This window comes from Macrosteles quadrilineatus, unplaced genomic scaffold, assembly GCF_028750875.1.
Source record: "Macrosteles quadrilineatus isolate MER2022 unplaced genomic scaffold, UCM_ALF_1.0 Scaffold_1__1_contigs__length_201487025, whole genome shotgun sequence".
Taxonomy (NCBI): domain Eukaryota; kingdom Metazoa; phylum Arthropoda; class Insecta; order Hemiptera; family Cicadellidae; genus Macrosteles; species Macrosteles quadrilineatus.
The window spans coordinates 87378170-87397039 of record NW_026542594.1 but is presented as its reverse complement, the minus strand read 5'-3'; the positions used below and the strand labels follow the sequence as shown (position 1 = coordinate 87397039).

The following is an 18870-nucleotide window of genomic DNA, read 5'->3' as shown; positions in this document are numbered from 1 at the left end:
AAAAAAACGCTCGAGCTGTAATACCTAAATACTCTCAAATACCCTATAAATTGTAAAGTATACTCAGGTTAACCTAAGTAGATAAATATTGAATGCCACGTATAGTATCATTACTAACTTCTAGGTTGTATAGCAAAATAATTTATACAAATTAACAATAATATTATGAAAAAAACCTAATCAATCCTTAAAACCTCAATTAGAGCCAGATTATTGTTACCATTTAAAATAGTTTAATGCCCTAAATTACCCAAATATTCAATTTTAACTTATATATTTAATTTTTTTTCAGATACAAAATTATTTGTTTACAATTCCACGGCAATGTTATTTACAATAACATGCAGTTAATCAATAATCACGCTGCCACCCTCTCGTGGTAGTAGTAGTAGATTGCTACTGGTGTGCACTCCAAAGTAAGGCTATTTCCACTTCGATATTGACCTTGGGCTTTGTCCCACAGGGGCCATACAGGCCTTCCAAGATCTGAGGTTAGGTTTTTCAAAGTAAATGTTGATTGGTTTCCATTGCAACCAAAAATGATACAACATTTACATTCGTATTGATAAACTACTAGACAGAAATGAATTTATTTCACAATTCCACACACCTGATTTTTGAGATTTATTACAAGATAGAGTCATTAACTTAAGGAAGTAAGATGGTTTAGCCCATGCTGGATCAATCAAAGCTTTGCCCCTGAGTTACAAAGCTAAGCTCATAACATAAATTTATTGATAGATTATCATGAAAACTGAGGTATAATAACAATGTTTACATGTTTTTATATTTTGGATTATTTTAATAACGTTTTTTTTACAAGTTTGTTGGGCCTAAATATAAAGCGTGTAATTGTTTTCTTAGTTTTTATAGCCAACGATAATTGTGTAATTTAAATTGATTGATCCATGGATCAGATAAATTTACCCTTAATATTATTAGTGAACCAGCTGGTCTTATATGTTGTTTATTGATGTTTTATTTACACCAATAACATTTGTCTCTAGAATAACAATAGTGAAATGTTTCATTAAAGAAAGAATGTGTTTCTTCGATATTTTAGTGAATATCCGTGTGTGTGAAAATGTTCAAAATCGTTCTACAATACTATTAGTATTTCTTGACCCGGGCTACGCTAGGGTTCTCTGCTAGTAACTGTATAATTATGAAACACTTCTAGATGCACAAGCTGGATCAATTCAATAACAATATTAATGTACACAGTTTCTACTGCAGGAGGCATAACAATAACAGAGAAAAAAATCTATTCAAACATAACAAGAGTGAACAAATAATAAAATAAAAACATAACATAACAACTTAACTTTAAAAACAAATGCAACAGAAAAGTAACTAACAAAAACAATTACAACAATAACATAAATATATATTTGTCTTGTATATGTTAAAGTAAAATGTATGTAAATATCACATATATATATATATATATATATATATATATATATATATATATATATATATATATATATATATATACACACACTATGTATTGGAAATTATTGTGTTAATAATTGTTTGTTTTATTGAATGATATGTAGCGCAAGGTATTTAATTTCATTAAAAGTCTAAAGAGTGTAAAAGGTCAGCATAAGTGAAGAATTCGTTTCCCAAACGTTGCAGTCGAATTATCGGACTATTACCAAGGTCCTGTACTGTGTCCTGTATCATCAACATTTAATCACATTGTTGTGGGAGAAAGACATAATAAAAAGCTGGAAATACCGTAAATACATTTATTTGACATATACAATAATTCAACAGCTATGCAACATTAAATATATGTTTATAGTTTTAATAACATTGTACAAGTCAGCAATTACTTTGTTGGTACTTATTTAGCGGCCTCCAATGATATGTAGCCTCGTCGCTTGTCTTTGCATCAATTAACGACTCACTGTCAGCTAAGATACTAAGTTATTTTGTAAATTGTAATGTATTATTTATGATAATGCAAGTTGAAATTTGAGTTTTTTGACACATTAATCATAATTCACGAAACCTAAGATTGGGCATTGTACATATTAAACGAACTTACTAATTAGTCCTATGTTCAAATGTAAACGTACCTATATAATGGTAAGGCAATAAAATCCGCTTCGATAAAATTTGCAACCATTGCCATCGATAAACACAAATGTATAATTATTGGCTGTAATAATACAATAGAAATATCGGTTTGTTTGTTACAGCCACAGCTATAGCTCAATTCAGATTCGATCTGAACTATTTTGAAATACAAATAAATGCAATCATACCGACCAATTGTGTAGCGATACCCGACAGTCGTGTGTGACATCGTCTCATTGCATACTAGGGGCCGTGAACTGGGCCTGCTACTCCACGCTACTTTACATATCATACCAACAAACAGATCTATACTTAACAATTTCCCATCATTACACTGTATCATTCAACTTGTTTATCACTAGATATTTCATAGTAAAACATATTTAGCTCATTGCAACTTAGGATTCCAGACTACATTTAGTGTTTAACAACGTTTCAACAATTAATAAATGTCCATTTTGTTGTTCAGCGTTATTTCAGTTACTACAAAATGATTTGCATTGGTTGATTGCATTGACGGTCTTCTTGAAGACAGTACAGTACTGCCATTTTGAATCCAAATTAGTTTTACAATATACTATTTTTCGATGTTAGTATAATATAATAATACTGTAGGTACCGGAAACAACAGTACCGGTGATAGATGGGAACTCAATGTAATAATGCTGACAGACCAGTTGCGATTTGGGTCAGTAATTCATTTATTGGCCACATACTCTTAGCATTGGATTGAACTAGTACAATGGTGTTGATCTGACAAATTTTCAGTCAAATCTCTGTTACAGCTAAGTATACAAAATGGTCATTTTCTTGGCCCCAGTTCAGGTTATTGTATTACTTGCTTTGTAAAATACATTAAAGGTGTATAGCCTACCTGTCTTATTCTGAACATTCTTTTGGACACAAACAATAATACTCACACCAGTGAGCGTTGTATGGTTACGTAAAAAACTATACAACCTATATAAAACAAGTTTTGTAGATTGTGCTTCAGATTTCTATAGTAGTTACACTTATCATTTGAGATTCAGTTGATATTAGAATGACATAGTTTACAGTACTACTAATAGTAAATTTAAACACTAGGACGTAAAGTGACTCTTTTTGACCCGAGCTCAAGTTTCACGTATGAGCAAGGGTTGAATAAACCCTTTTGGCCCGTGTGATGAACTATATTTTTCGTCATATTGCAACATTATGGAAAACCAAAAATAATTTTCTCGTAAAGATAACCTCTCAAAACAGCTCCAAACTTGTTTTCAATTTTGTCAATGGAAATAAGCAGCGCGATCATTCCATCTATTACGATTGTCTCACCGCACATTATACTTATTGACAATATTTCAACAATAAGCTGCAGCCAATTAAATCAATCAATAAATGATTTCAATTCGTGCGATTTCTCGCAATCAAATTTTCCTCCAGCTGCGTTTTCCTCCCTGGGTCTAAAACGGCGTTTTACTCCCAAGGGATTGAAAGAGCTACTTTAGAACTTCAATGCATGCTTAAAAACTGTTTTTTTGCTGCAGTATGACGAAAACATACACTTTTGTAACCGGCAAAGACAATCTTTCTACGAAGGCAGGCTTAAATATTTTATTTTGGAGAAAGGAGTTAATCGAAATATAACAATTGCAACACGTCTTTAGCAATCATTTACATAATATCATCAATTTCTTAGATAATGCAAATGGTATAAATCAACGTAATAATATCAAGAATAATTATTATTGTTAAACGAACCAATAATTATTTGTTGGCCAAACAATATTATTAATGTTTAGAGCTATTTCAATTAACTTTACCCACAATTTATCTTTCTCTTTCACGCAGAATTAATGTGTTTAGTATGCCAAATATAATTAAGGGTTCAGTGAAATAAGATGAGATCAAGATTCAAAATGTGTCTGTAGTGATGTCAACTTTAGTGTATTTTAAAATATTTAAATTTGAATTTTTTACAATGGATTCTAGAACTATTTTCCCAAAATTGCAATGATTTAAGTCTTTATACCAAGATATTTTACAATTAGGTGGTCTGGATTGTGACGCCAGTATATTAAAACTACGTTACCACACGCATGTTAAAGGCAGGACTCAGCACGCATCTAAGCGTAAATTCTAAACAGGAGGATGGTAGTAGATCAACATTCAAAATCGGAAATAGGCTAAATAGTATAGATGTTTCACCAACATAGGCCTATGCTAGGTTAGATCTAGCAAATTTAGCAAATTTACACTATTCCTGTTTTCAAATACATAGTTGATTCACTTTATCATTGGATCTGTTTTGTGAGTAATAAACAGCTTTTTACGAGATAGTAACATGTTGTACTAAAAAGAAAAGACAGTTTTTCAAATAAATAGAGATAATAATTAATTGTAGTGTATTGATAAGCAACTGTATTGTAACAAAAAATAACCAACAAAGGATGTTTGCAACGGCTAGTAGAATTGAAGGTAAACATTTTAACTTTTGAGAAATATACATTTTAAAATAGAAAATAAACATTTTAGACGATTGTTTGATATCCTAACTATAAAAATCAAAATCTATGTTTATCAATGTTTAGTCTGCATTTAAATGGCGTACAATATCGAAAGAAAATTTTACTAACGTTACCTAGAATAGAACGTGATGCAACTTCGGAAGATAACTTTGTTAAGAGTACATTTATTTACAAAACAATGTTGAGGTCAGTCTTGAGGGAACGGGTACACATGGACATCCACGTTTAGCTATGCTTAGTAAGAGTCTGGGACATAAAACATCAAACATCACACGGAGTCGTAGGCTACATTCTAGGCTCGTTATCTTACAAAATGCATATTTTTAGTAGGACTTAAAAACATTGAAGCACTATTTTCTTATGTAACATAGTGTTGAAAGCATAACAACAGAAATTTTACAGGTAAGTAAAGTATCAAAAACCGATTGTCAAACACATTTAACCACTTTAAAACATTTCATAAATAAAATTTAATCATTATAACATAATTACTTTCTTTTCAACTGTATATTGAGTCTCAGTCCCAATATTCTATTTGTGGTAACAGTTCAATAAAGCTATTTCATTCATGTACAACATATATACGTTACCAATTACACCGAACTCTGGGCTACTTACGCTAATGATACCGGTCTTTTAAACGAGGAAACCCCAATGTGTTTCAATAAACACCGAGACTAGTTTAGGTCGTTACACTTAACATCACAGTAATAATCAATTAAATACTTATTATTCTTATAAAAACTATAATTTACTAATAACGTGTATTAGAAATATATAAAATATTTATTGGTGTATATAGCTCGATCGGTAACAACAACACGCATTAAAGCTGTCAAGTCCAGTATTGGAAGGGCCTAGCCCTTACAGGTGACTGTCAGAAGGTCGAGTCAAAGACGGACATTGACCTAGAAACGTCCTCGTCTGTGGTACAACTCTCCAGGAACTCCTCCAGGGTCACCACACCGTCATGGTTGCGGTCCATCTTCTGTAACATACGAGTAACAAAGTAAGTCAAAATATTAAACAGAAACGTTCTCGTCTGTGGTACAACTCCCCAATAACTCCTCCAGGGTCACTACACCGTCACGGTTGCAGTCCATCTTCTGCAACTTACGAGTAACAATCTGAGTCAGAATATTAAACAGAAACGTCCTCGTCTGTGGTAAAACTCTCCAGGAACACCTCCAGGGTAACTACACCGTCACGGTTGCGGTCCATCTTCTGTAACATACGAGTAACAATCTGAGTCAGAATATTAAACAGAAACGACCTCGTCTCTGGTACAACTCTCCAGGAACTTCTCCAGGGTAACCACACCGTCACGGTTGCGGTCCATCTTCTGTAACATACGAGTAACAATCTGAATCAGAATATTAAACAGAAACGTCCTCGTCTGTGGTACAACTCTCCAGGAACTCCTCCAGGGCCACCACACCGTCACGGTTGCAGTCCATCTTCTGTAACATACGAGTAACAATCTGAGACAGAATATTAAACAGAAACGTCCTCGTCTGTGGTACAACTCTCCAGGAACTTCTCCAGGGTAACTACGCCGTCACGGTTGCGGTCCATCTTCTGTAACATACGAGTAACAATCTGAGTCAGAATATTAAACAGAAACGTCCTCGTCTGTGGTACAACACTCCAGGAACACCTCCAGGGTAACTACACCGTCACGGTTGCGGTCCATCTTCTGTAACATACGAGTAACAATCTGAGTCAGAATATTAAACAGAAACGTCCTCGTCTGTGGTACAACTCTCCAGGAACACCTCCAGGGTAACTACACCGTCACGGTTGCGGTGCATCTTCTGTAACATACGAGTAACAATCTGAGTCAGAATATTAAACAGAAACGTTCTCGTCTGTGGTACAACTCTCCAGGAACACCTCCAGGGTAACTACACCGTCACGGTTGCGGTGCATCTTCTGTAACATACGAGTAACAATCTGAGTCAGAATATTAAACAGAAACGTTCTCGTCTGTGGTACAACTCTCCAGGAACACCTCCAGGGTAACTACACCGTCACGGTTGCGGTCCATCTTCTGTAACATACGAGTAACAATCTGAGTCAGAATATTAAACAGAAACGTTCTCGTCTGTGGTACAACTCCCCAATAACTCCTCCAGGGTCACTACACCGTCACGGTTGCAGTCCATCTTCTGCAACTTACGAGTAACAATCTGAGTCAGAATATTAAACAGAAACGTCCTCGTCTGTGGTACAACTCTCCAGGAACACCTCCAGGGTAACTACACCGTCACGGTTGCGGTCCATCTTCTGTAACATACGAGTAACAATCTGAGTCAGAATATTAAACAGAAACGTCCTCGTCTGTGGTACAACACTCCAGGAACACCTCCAGGGTAACTACACCGTCACGGTTGCGGTCCATCTTCTGTAACATACGAGTAACAATCTGAGTCAGAATATTAAACAGAAACGACCTCGTCTCTGGTACAACTCTCCAGGAACTTCTCCAGGGTAACTACACCGTCACGGTTGCGGTGCATCTTCTGTAACATACGAGTAACAATCTGAGACAGAATATTAAACAGAAACGTCCTCGTCTGTGGTACAACTCTCCAGGAACACCTCCAGGGTAACTACACCGTCACGGTTGCGGTCCATCTTCTGTAACATACGAGTAACAATCTGAGTCAGAATATTAAACAGAAACGACCTCGTCTCTGGTACAACTCTCCAGGAACTTCTCCAGGGTAACCACACCGTCACGGTTGCGGTCCATCTTCTGTAACATACGAGTAACAATCTGAGACAGAATATTAAACAGAAACGTCCTCGTCTGTGGTACAACTCTCCAGGAACTTCTCCAGGGTAACCACACCGTCACGGTTGCGGTCCATCTTCTTAACATACGAGTAACAAACTGATACATAATATTGATATGGAGACGTCTTCATCTGTGGTGCTACTAGCCAGGAACTTCTATAGGATAACCGAACTATTTCTGCAATAAAATCAAGAAAACCCTGTCGAAGTAAACCTCTAGACAAAGCGAATATCCATTATCCTGATTTGATTTTTACCTAAATCTATTAAATTAAATTCGGTTTAATGAGTACCAAGGTTTCATACTACAGGGAGGGTAATAAAGTGTGTTTTATAGTACATTATCAATAGCTTAGTATAAAATTAATACAATTGCCACGTTTTATCTAATTATACAAATAAATAAGCAAACTACAACACTTTACTTATACCCTTGACTATTGGGTACTGAAGATACTCTATAAAAATAACATGGACATATTAAATGTACAAACTTTTGCGTTTTCCCCTTCAACAATAACCGTACACAAAAAATTAAATTAACTAAATAATTTGTATTTTGGGGATAAATTTTGAAATTATTGTTTTGAGGGTAAAAAATTGTAAAATCTATTTTTATCCAAAAAAACCTCGTTCCCATGGTCCAATCATGCTGGTTCGCAAACTCATTCGAAAGTTTATCCCGCAATTCAGTATTTATATTAGTCTGAACGAATTATGTTTTTAGCGTTTGGGGACTTAATAAGAAAATCAGTTCCGGTCCTAGGTCTTACCATCAACCTACGATAATAGCCACTTCTCTATAGGGAATTTCGCTATAGTGAGAATATCAGATTGTACATATAATTTAGTGAATTAAACATTTGGGTATGGGTTTTCAAGACTCTTATTGGATACAGCATCTTATCTAGTAAAATATTTATAAATTATGTACACTCAAAGGAATTTGCCATTCCAATATTTTTGATTGTTGTGAATTCTAATATTTTTCAGCTGTAAATATGATGAAACCTTGACCTTGAATGTAGATTGAATTAAAATATATATATATAGATGGCGGTTGACTACCTTTTTTATTTTTGATAACTGATTATTCTTTTACAATGACCCTAAAACATTTGAAGTTTTATCTCAATTTACGAGTTTCTTACAGGTTTTAAATGTCTGTGTCCTACGTTACGGCTGACCTGAAATATTCTGTCGACCTTTGCTTGCACGATGGTGTCGTCTACAGTGGGTTCGGCAAACTTTCCCATGAGCTCGTACACTGCAGTGACGATGTCAGTCATCTCCTCTCTGGTGATCCGTCCGTCGCCGTTGATGTCGTACAGAGAGAATGTCCATCGTAGCTTCTCGTCCAGCGAACCCCGCGACAATATTGACAGTCCATGGACAAAGTCCTGAGGAGGAAATATACAGAAGGGCTTCAGGTGACGTGTTTGCCTAATCAGTTTTTTTACTGACTGTCTAAAAATCAATAAAAATACAGAGATTCCAGACTAGTACTCGAATAAAGATTCAAGTTCAAATGTGTGATTGTAAATATTAATGTTAGCACTTATGAGCAAGACTCGATTGAGTAACGACTTCTCAAGAGAAACAAATAGTTGAAAATTTAGCATGTTTGTAACATGTTTGAAGATCCATTTAGGAAACAGTTTGTAAATCATTGACTCAAGTACTAGTGTCAATAATAGTTTTCAATCACAATATTATGAATATAAAAAGGTGATAAAAGCGATTACTGATAGAGGTACAAGCAAAATACAGATAAGTCAAACATTACACCAGTACCAGAGAAGACGCCAAGATCGCAGTGGGGGTCGAGCGTGGAGTGTAGTCGTACAGTTTATGGGACGATATTGCAGTTTAGTGACTGCAGTTAATGCGTTGACCTATATCTTGAAAAGCTGTATATGACTTGTACATCTTGCATCATTCCTTGCCTAGCAAACTGCTTGTTGAATATCTCTTATTATTCTGGCAAAGTGTGTAAATACATAAGTACGCCATTCGTATTTTTAACGTTGTTTGCAAGGGAGCGATACAACCCCTTAGGATAATTAGCCAATTTAAAATAACTTTTCTGCTGTAACGCTAGTTCCAAAAATTTTATTTTCCCGTGTTTTTTTTAAGTTAATGAGCTTGTTATTAACAGGGACGCAAATTTGTACAGTGTATACTTAAGCACTAACCAAGGGGTTGTTTGCAACTGTGTATTTTCATTCATATGTTCTACGTTGTATTCTAAGGAAGTATTGTGTATATTATACTCGTTATTTTGGGATTGAAAAATGAAAAGAGCTTTGAAGGGAGTAAAAATAAAGAGCATTAACTCGCTTCATATAACGACAATATGACTACTAAATTAATATTGCTTTACTATTTTTATTTATGCATTGACAGCACTATAAATGCTTTAATTTCTCAACAGTCCCAATTTTTATGGATTATTTGTTGATTCATATGAACATTAATTTAATAAACCCCTTTTTCCAGGAACATAATTATTGGGATACCTTAATGATAATTGTTAAGGTCATTTAAGGAAAGTGAGTCAATTAAATTAACTTATGTCTAGACTAGAGTAGAGTCTAGACATCCCGCCCGAACACGTCGTGCCTCGTTACTGTACAGTATTACCTTTAGTTTTTAACCCTAAATGTTCGTTTTTATGTTTGTGTACGCGTGCGTGTTAAATGTATTTATTTATCATAAATTGACGACCTTAAAATGAAGTGAGAAGACATCTGTACTGGCCCGACGATGACTACTATGTGAGTCGAAACCAGTTGCAATTTTGCAACACATTGAACGCATGGAGTGAAGGGGTCCCGGCTTCTGGTGTTAAATTCAGGGGCTATGCTATATTTATATAGTCCAACCTAACCTAACCAAACCAAACTTCTAAAGCGGATTAGGACCAGAGGTGGCCAGTTCTCCCGATCGTATGAAAGCAGGTATTTACACCAATTCTTTAGTACTACAATATTAATTTATGGCTTTTGCGAACGTTGATTTGTTTATTACTTTTGCAATATTTGAGAAAGTAACACTGCCCAAACATTGGTGTAGATGCGTTATAACGAGAAAAAAATTAATATTTAAATTTTGGTTCTGGTTTGCAATTCTCGGAGACGGTGAAGGAATGGTAAACTCTACAGGACACATCGACTCAGCCGTTCATTTAAGAGAACTATGAGAACAACCCACAATATTGTGACCGCACTTGCAAATCTCGGACATGGGGAAGGAATGGCAAAACTCTACAGGACACATCGACTCAGCCGTTCATTTAAGAGAACTGTGAGAACAACCCACAATATTGTGACCGCACTTGCAAATCTCGGACATGGGGAAGGAATGGCACAACTCTACAGGACACATCGACTCAGCCGTTCATTTAAGAGAACTATGAGAACAACCCACAATATTGTGACCGCACTTGCAAATCTCGGACATGGGGAAGGAATGGCACAACCCTACAGGACACATCTACTCAGTCGTTCATTTAAGAGAACTATGAGAACAACCCACAATATTGTGACCGCACTTGCAAATCTCGGACATGGGGAAGGAATGGTAAACTCTACAGGACACATCGACTCAGCCGTTCATTTAAGAGAACTATGAGAACAACCCACAATATTGTGACCGCACTTGCAAATCTCGGACATGGGGAAGGAATGGCAAAACTCTACAGGACACATCGACTCAGCCGTTCATTTAAGAGAACTGTGAGAACAACCCACAATATTGTGACCGCACTTGCAAATCTCGGACATGGGGAAGGAATGGCACAACTCTACAGGACACATCGACTCAGCCGTTCATTTAAGAGAACTATGAGAACAACCCACAATATTGTGACCGCACTTGCAAATCTCGGACATGGGGAAGGAATGGCACAACTCTACAGGACACATCTACTCAGTCGTTCATTTAAGAGAACTATGAGAACAACCCACAATATTGTGACCGTACTTGCAAATCTCGGAGCCGGTGAAGGAATGGTAAACTCTACAGGACACATCTACTCAGTCGTTCATTTAAGAGAACTATGAGAACAACCCACAATATTGTGACCGCACTTGCAAATCTCGGACATGGGGAAGGAATGGCAAAACTCTACAGGACACATCGACTCAGTCGTTCATTTAAGAGAACTATGAGAACAACCCACAATATTGTGACCGCACTTGCAAATCTCGGACATGGGGAAGGAATGGCAAAACTCTACAGGACACATCGACTCAGTCGTTCATTTAAGAGAACTATGAGAACAACCCACAATATTGTGACCGCACTTGCAAATCTCGGAGCCGGTGAAGGAATGGTAAACTCTACAGGACACATCTACTCAGTCGTTCATTTAAGAGAACTATGAGAACAACCCACAATATTGTGACCGCACTTGCAAATCTCGGACATGGGGAAGGAATGGCAAAACTCTACAGGAATAATCGACTCAGTCGTTCATTTAAGAGAACTATGAGAACAACCCACAATATTGTAACCGCACTTGCAAATCTCGGACATGGGGAAGGAATGGCAAAACTCTACAGGACACATCGACTCAGTCGTTCATTTAAGAGAACTATGAGAACAACCCACAATATTGTGACCGCACTTGCAAATCTCGGAGCCGGTGAAGGAATGGCAAAACTCTATAGGACACATCGACTCATTTATTTAAGTCATTCATTTAAGAGAACTGTGAGAACAACCCACACTGACTGACCGGTTTTGTGAAAACTGAAGCATGAAAAGTATACTGATAAGATAACTTACACATATTGGCTCACTTAGCGTGTTCATGACAAATATTACAGTGGGCCAATAATGTGCGTACAGTAATGTACTGACTATATTAACTTATCGTAATTGTTTCTACTAACCTCAAAGCTAAGGAGGCCACTGCGGTCCTGGTCCAGCGTGTTGAACACATAATGAGCGTATTGGCTGGTGTTAGCTGGAACAAATGAAACACATAAATATATTGGACTATGTTTGTTAACAACTCTGTAAAAAGCTCAATGAAAACATTAAAATAGTATTAACTAAACATTTTTACCCACAATGTCATCAATTATTTAGTTATTTAACCGAACTTACTTCTCTATTACTAGACAAAATACAGATTCCAATAAAAAACAGCTAAAAGTCACATTTAAAGAAACCGATACGCTGTAAGCTGAAAAAATTAAAGATATTCATAACCTTTTAGTAAAATTCTATAAGGGCGTAACTACACACTGGAGTGACCAGGACATACGTATTCAAAATGATAAATAACTATAAGAATAAAGAACCTGATGGAGGTATTTTGTTTGTTAAACATTTCTATGATGTCAATCATTTTAATGTGACAAATTGTAATGTATTTTATAACAAGAAAAGTAATTTAAATTTTTTTTCCTCTCTTCTGAGTGGTTTATAAACAAATGAAAGTTTTGCAACATAAAAATGCAACAGATATGCTTCATAATGAGAAAAAAGGATCGTTCTCAATAAATCGGGGCAAATATCTTGACCTATTTAAACAACGCCTGAAAACTTTCTTTCATGAAGTAACGAACGAAAAAGTCCAGGTATGTGCTTAGTGAACACATTGTCTCCAGAACTCCTACATACGTATTAACTATCAACCATCAGACATTTTTCAACTCAATCAACCATAACAGAGTGTTTCAACGATCTGTACCTGAAATGCTTACGTTATACGTTCTTTAAATAGATTTTACATCCACTTTACAATGACGCTACATTTAAATTTTTTCCTACCGTAGATAATTTGTACGTTTCGTTAATATACACAGTTATTTCAACTCACCTCCCTTTGGAAAGAATTGTGAATAGATGCCTTTGAATGCGTCTTCTTTGACGACGCCAGTGGGACATTCTGCCTTGAAGCCTCTGTAGATCTTCTTGAGCTCGGGCTCTGTGAACCTTGTGGCACGACTGAGGGCGGCTAGACTGTCTGGTCTGTAGCGCGGAGGAGTCTCTAGGTCCTCGAGCTCCGAGTCTACAACACACACTCATTACACACAGGTACTAGCAATAATATCTCTTCAATACATCATTGGAAGGGCATAAAACGTACGAACAAGCGTAATCAGATTTTCACCTGATTTGTAGGGCTGTTTTTTACATTTGTTATCTTTTAGAATCACTATTATCACATTTACTTCCCATGCTGTACATCCCATAAAAGGCACCTAATAGAAAAGCTCTGCTCAATTTTCTGGTGCAAACCCTTCCTTCCCAACAATGTTATGTCATTTCCCAAAAATGCATCGCGAGGGTAGGAGAAGGAACTTCCCATACTTTGTACAATACACTCCCAAACAACCCTGAAGAACTTGGCTCGGATCCATTTGAATTCACATTTTTTTAGCCACGTTAAACTGAATTTGATTAATTATAGTTAACATCATGCATTGTAAGTGCCTATTTCCGACTCGTTTAAGAGTTATTATGAAAACAGGTTTAAAACAGCTAGGCTAATAGCTTTTGAACTCCATGGTAGTAACCTGAAAGGAAATTGTTAAGTATTTAGTTTTTAGCGTATTTCCCTATAGGGAAGTAGCTATTACCGTAGGTCTCATGGTAAGACTTAAGCCCGGGACCGATTTTCTTTTTAATTTTGATGTCCCCAGAGGCCAAAAACACTACCTATTTGTTCAATTTTTTATATAAATATATACAGTGTGTAAATTAAGTCTCGAAACAAATCTGTATTTTTTAAACCGAAATAGATAGAAATATTCTGTTTGTGGAATTGATTGTTAACATAGGTTCCGTAATTTTTTCCATCGACAATATTTTGTAATCTCTTTAACAGGGTAGGGGGTGGGGGTGACTTATTTTTAAAAATATCAACCCTAATTGAGTAACCCCTCATTTTGAAGGGTTTGTCAAAAGAAAAACAATGACACAACCCGGAGGTAGATATTTCACCCCTATCCTAAATGACGGGTATTCAAAAATTTGATTTATGTGAAAAAAGCACCCATTTTGGAATACCCGCCATTTTGGCTAGGTGTGAGACATTAACCTCGGATTTGCATCATTGTGTTTTTTTTTACAAACCCTTCAAAATCCAACCAATTGAAAATAGACCAACAATGACTGGTGGTGTATACTTATCTTTATCTAGCACTATTTTGAGATTATGGTCTTAGTTTGTAAATGCACAATGTTAAAATGGGCTAAAAATAAAGTTATAAAAAACCCCTCATAACTTTGGAGTGGATCAAGATTTTTAAAAACGGTTTGTGGCATTGTAATCAGGGTAAAAATTTCATTTGAAACATTAGGTCACAACCCCACCTCTACATTTGAAAAAAATCTTTTGCATCCAATATGGCGGATCCAAGATGGCGGCCGGAAATGACCACCTTGTCAAAATGAAGTACTTACTACCCAACAATGTTTGGAAGTGATCTGGGATTGATATTTGAAAAAATGTAGAAAAAAGTTGGGGGGACAATTAAAACTCATCCTGTATGTATATAACATACATTCCTATATGGAATTGAGTTTGTATTTATGTTTGGTTCACTCGGGGGTTGTTTTTGACATTGGTCGTATAAGGTGTTAACCAACTAATAATACAAAACACTTTCACAATCAAGTTTAAGTATGTGAATGAATGGAAGAAGACGATTAACTTAGGTAACGCACAATCATATACCTCATACTCAGATCATTATATCGCCACGGTTGGTTGCTCTATCGAACATGCTCTGGTGGAAACATTCAATAAGGCATAACTAGAGCTTCAGTATTCTCTCAGTCATAGCTTTAGTGACTACGATCGAACGCAAAAACATGTATTAACAAAATATCATTACAGTACACATGCGTTGACACGGCTTTGTTAAGTTTAGTTTATCGTAAAAAAAATGTAGTGAACAAGAACTGTGAGTGAAGCGCTTCGTTGAATCTCTTTATTCCACTTGAAATTACGCCAGCCAAGAGTGTGCTCGAGCACGGCGTAGCTGCATTATTCATACATTATACACAATATTACCTCCCGATCTGTACAAACTGTGTGTCAGAGGTTTTGAAAATCACTCTCCTATTGTTATACTTTAAAGTAACTATTTGACAATCATTGACACGCAAGAGAATAGTAAAACGGAAAATTCTAACATGATAATGCGATATAAAAAGAATGAAATGACAAGAGGTTGGCCGGATCTTTACACCGTGCAAGGAGACGTATTGGGTGCATTGAACCAGTGCAAAAGTGAAGTGGTGACCGCTGAGTAGCTGAGTGGTTGTAGGACCCGTCTAGTCAAATACAACAGGTTCAATCGTTATAACAATCAGTCGTTACATATACATCCTTACGCCGATTGATAATGTACCAGGATGTTCCTTAGGTCAAGAAACAGGTGGTCTCAAGTAAAAGGAACTACAAATAAGGGCCTCACTCATTTAATGGGGGTTACCTGATAAAACAGCTGGTATCGAGTAAATGACGAAACTAAAAATAAACACCTTACTCATTACATAATCTTGTAGCAGATATGAAAATTGGTTCCAAGTAAGTAACGGAACTGCAAAAGCACCTTATTGATCTCATTGGTCTTAGCAGATATGATAACAGGTTCCAAGTAAGTAACGGAACTGCAAAAGCACCTTATTGATCTCATTGGTCTTAGCAGATATGATAACAGGTTCCAAGTAAGTAACGGAACTGCAAAAAGCCCCTTACTGATCTCATTTGTCTTAGCAGATATGATAACTGGTTCCAAGTAAGTAATGGAACAAAAAAAGCACTGCTTTTAGTTTAAATTTGTTTAACACTTAATGTCTTCTTTTTTACTGGTCTCACACTCATACTCAATAACTATACGCTTATGGTTACGACCACAACTTACTAAACGATAAAAAGACAATAAAAAAATTAAAAAAAAACTGGAGATAAGAACGGGATCTCTTACTGTCAATGTCAGTCACGCCACCGACTGTTCGGGCTAATCGATCCACCAGAATGGCTTGTATTGAACACTATGAAGGCCAGTTACCGAATTTAGTCTTATCAATCCTTGCTGTTGGCTAGTATAGCGAAAACCCACAACTGCGAATTCTTGTAAAAATGTGTTCATACATTACCAAGAATACAATCTGCGTGTGTCTTATTTAGTATTTACTTATTGTAAATATTCATTAACAATATCTACAACAGCTGGGATAGCTTTGCGAATATAGTTTTAACAAAATAATCTAAAAATTGAGGGTCAAAATTGGATCCCAATGTCCCCACTGACCCCATTTGTCCCCACTGACCACACTGACCCCACTGTCCCCACTGTCCACATTGTCCCTATTGTCCCACTGTCCTTACTGTTCCCATTGTCCCCACTGTCCCCACTGTCCCCATTGTCCCACTGTCCCCACTGTCCCCACTGTCCATAATTATTAGCATAATTATTAGGTTTTTTACTGGCTAAGGGTCATGCTGTGCTGACCACCTAAGGAAGCCGCTGGTCCAACAACAACAACACAACGAATCTCTATTCCCAATTGGAGCCTGCATTCTTATCTCAATTGGTAATATAATATACACTATAAATATCACACGAGTAATAGGAAATGGTATCAGCAGAGTACAACAGAAATACAATAAAATTTCTCTAAGGTACAGGACTTTTGTTCATTTTTTACACCAATATCCAGAGTAGTTCAGTGGAAGCGTTGGGCAGATAGCTAGAATTGTGTGAACCGGAATGGCATGCCATGTCCTTCCTTCTCCAGCTTGGATAGTCACTCCTACGAACGCTTTTATTGGTCCACGTTTAGCTTAGTATTGTATATTTTTATTCGGAATGAAAACTAAGTAAAACGTCAAGGTCATACATTATTTACGAAAGTAAAATTAAAACAAATGGTGAAATACTTTTTTACACTTAGGACACTTTTTGCCATTATTACAGGATCAAGTAATCTGATGATACTAGTGTGCCTGTTGCTCGAAATCGATCAATAGTCAAGTACCGTTATTATACAGACGTTATTTAAAACTGCAGTGTTAACAGTCATAATTTTCGATTTCGGTAAGTTTAAAAGACTCAAAGCTTATGTAACTCATTGAAATACTCACTCAATAACTAACGGGTTATATGCTAACTATTTTGTTAAAAATAGTTTATCATTTTTTAGAAGCCGGCCTTATTTTTTAGATTTTTATACAAAAATTTTCCCGACTTATAGCTGTTACCGGTAAACATTTCTTGCATGTATTCATTTGATAGGGCATTAGGTAGGTTATCTTTACCACTGTGACAACGATTGTATATTCTTCATGATTTTTTTACTTGCAAAATAAGTTGCATAGCAGAACTGGTTAAAATTATTCATCTCTCCAAGTGATTGTGTATCTGGATTTCTTACTGTGAGACCAGGCCTCTCTCCTACTATTCTCATACGTATAAGATTTCCTCTCAACCTCCTCCTGTCTTCAATATTTCTTCTTTAAACTCAAGAAATTTTCTTTTCTTCCAACAAAACTGATTAACTGTTTGGTTTTGTCTATAACCTCCTGAATATTACAAACATTATTATTTAATCCCAAGAATTCATGAAATTGGAAATTGGAATTGGTGAATTTATATATAGCTGTTTTTAGCGAATTTCCCATATAGGGAATAAGCTATTACCGTTGTACTCATGGTAAGACCTGGACGCGGGACCGATTTTTTTTCGTTTTGAGGTCCCTAGAGGCCAAAAACACCATCCGTTCAAATTCATATATATATATATGTGTGTGTGTGTGTCCGTTAGCACGATAACTCGAGCAAAAATGATCCGATTTTGATTAAATTTTGAACAAACGTGTAAACCTACGTTTATTTGAACGAGTTCGCGATCCAGCATGATCGGACCATGGGAACAGGGGTTTACGGGGGGTTTTATGGGGTAAAAATAGGTTTTTCCCATTTTTGACCCAAAAAACATAAAATTTAGCAATTTCTTTCCAAAACCATTTTGTAGAGCTTAAAAAAAAACAAATAATTTAGTATATTGAAGCGTTATTGTGCGCCTAATGGTTACGGAGAAAATTAAAAAATACCCCCGCCGCAGCAAACCTGCAGACTAAGCGAATTTGCCTGATTGGATTTACACTAAAATGTCTCCTTAAAAATATTACATTTATTCCCTATTTAAATTGAATCAGTTTAACACATACTTAGGTTTGCTGCAACAGGGAGGGTTAAAGTGTTTTTTTATGTAAAATGTTAATAGTTAGTAAGAAATAAAAACATTTTCCAAATTTGGGCAAAATATGTTAATAAATAAGCAAACTACAAAAGTTTACCATCCATAAGAATGTTATGTTTCCTCCATAAGAATAACATGAGAATTTTAAATTTACAATTTTTTTGAATTTTCTCCGTAACCATTAGGCGCATTATAACGCTTCAATATACTAAATTATTTTTTTTTAAGCTCTACAAAATAG

The 18870-nt window shown here is 35.9% G+C and overlaps 1 protein-coding gene across 4 annotated transcripts in view; it reads right to left on the bottom strand.

Moving 5' to 3' along the window:
• Positions 1–1740: 1740 nt before the first annotated feature.
• The window catches only part of LOC128982871 (Kv channel-interacting protein 1), a 220083-nt gene continuing 202953 nt past the window's right edge, over positions 1741–18870 (bottom strand). For 3 of the 4 annotated variants that reach the window (XM_054402120.1, XM_054402195.1, XM_054401960.1), the window contains 4 exons: positions 13231–13422; positions 12296–12369; positions 8585–8797; positions 1741–5586 (listed from right to left, as the gene is read on the bottom strand). In XM_054402120.1, coding sequence (XP_054258095.1) covers positions 5476–5586; positions 8585–8797; positions 12296–12369; positions 13231–13422 — 590 coding nt within the window. In that variant the 3' untranslated portion in view covers positions 1741–5475. Of the gene's footprint in view, positions 5587–7375; positions 7475–8584; positions 8798–12295; positions 12370–13230; positions 13423–18870 lie in introns of those variants that run through there. The other variant, XM_054402046.1, reaches the window with a different exon arrangement.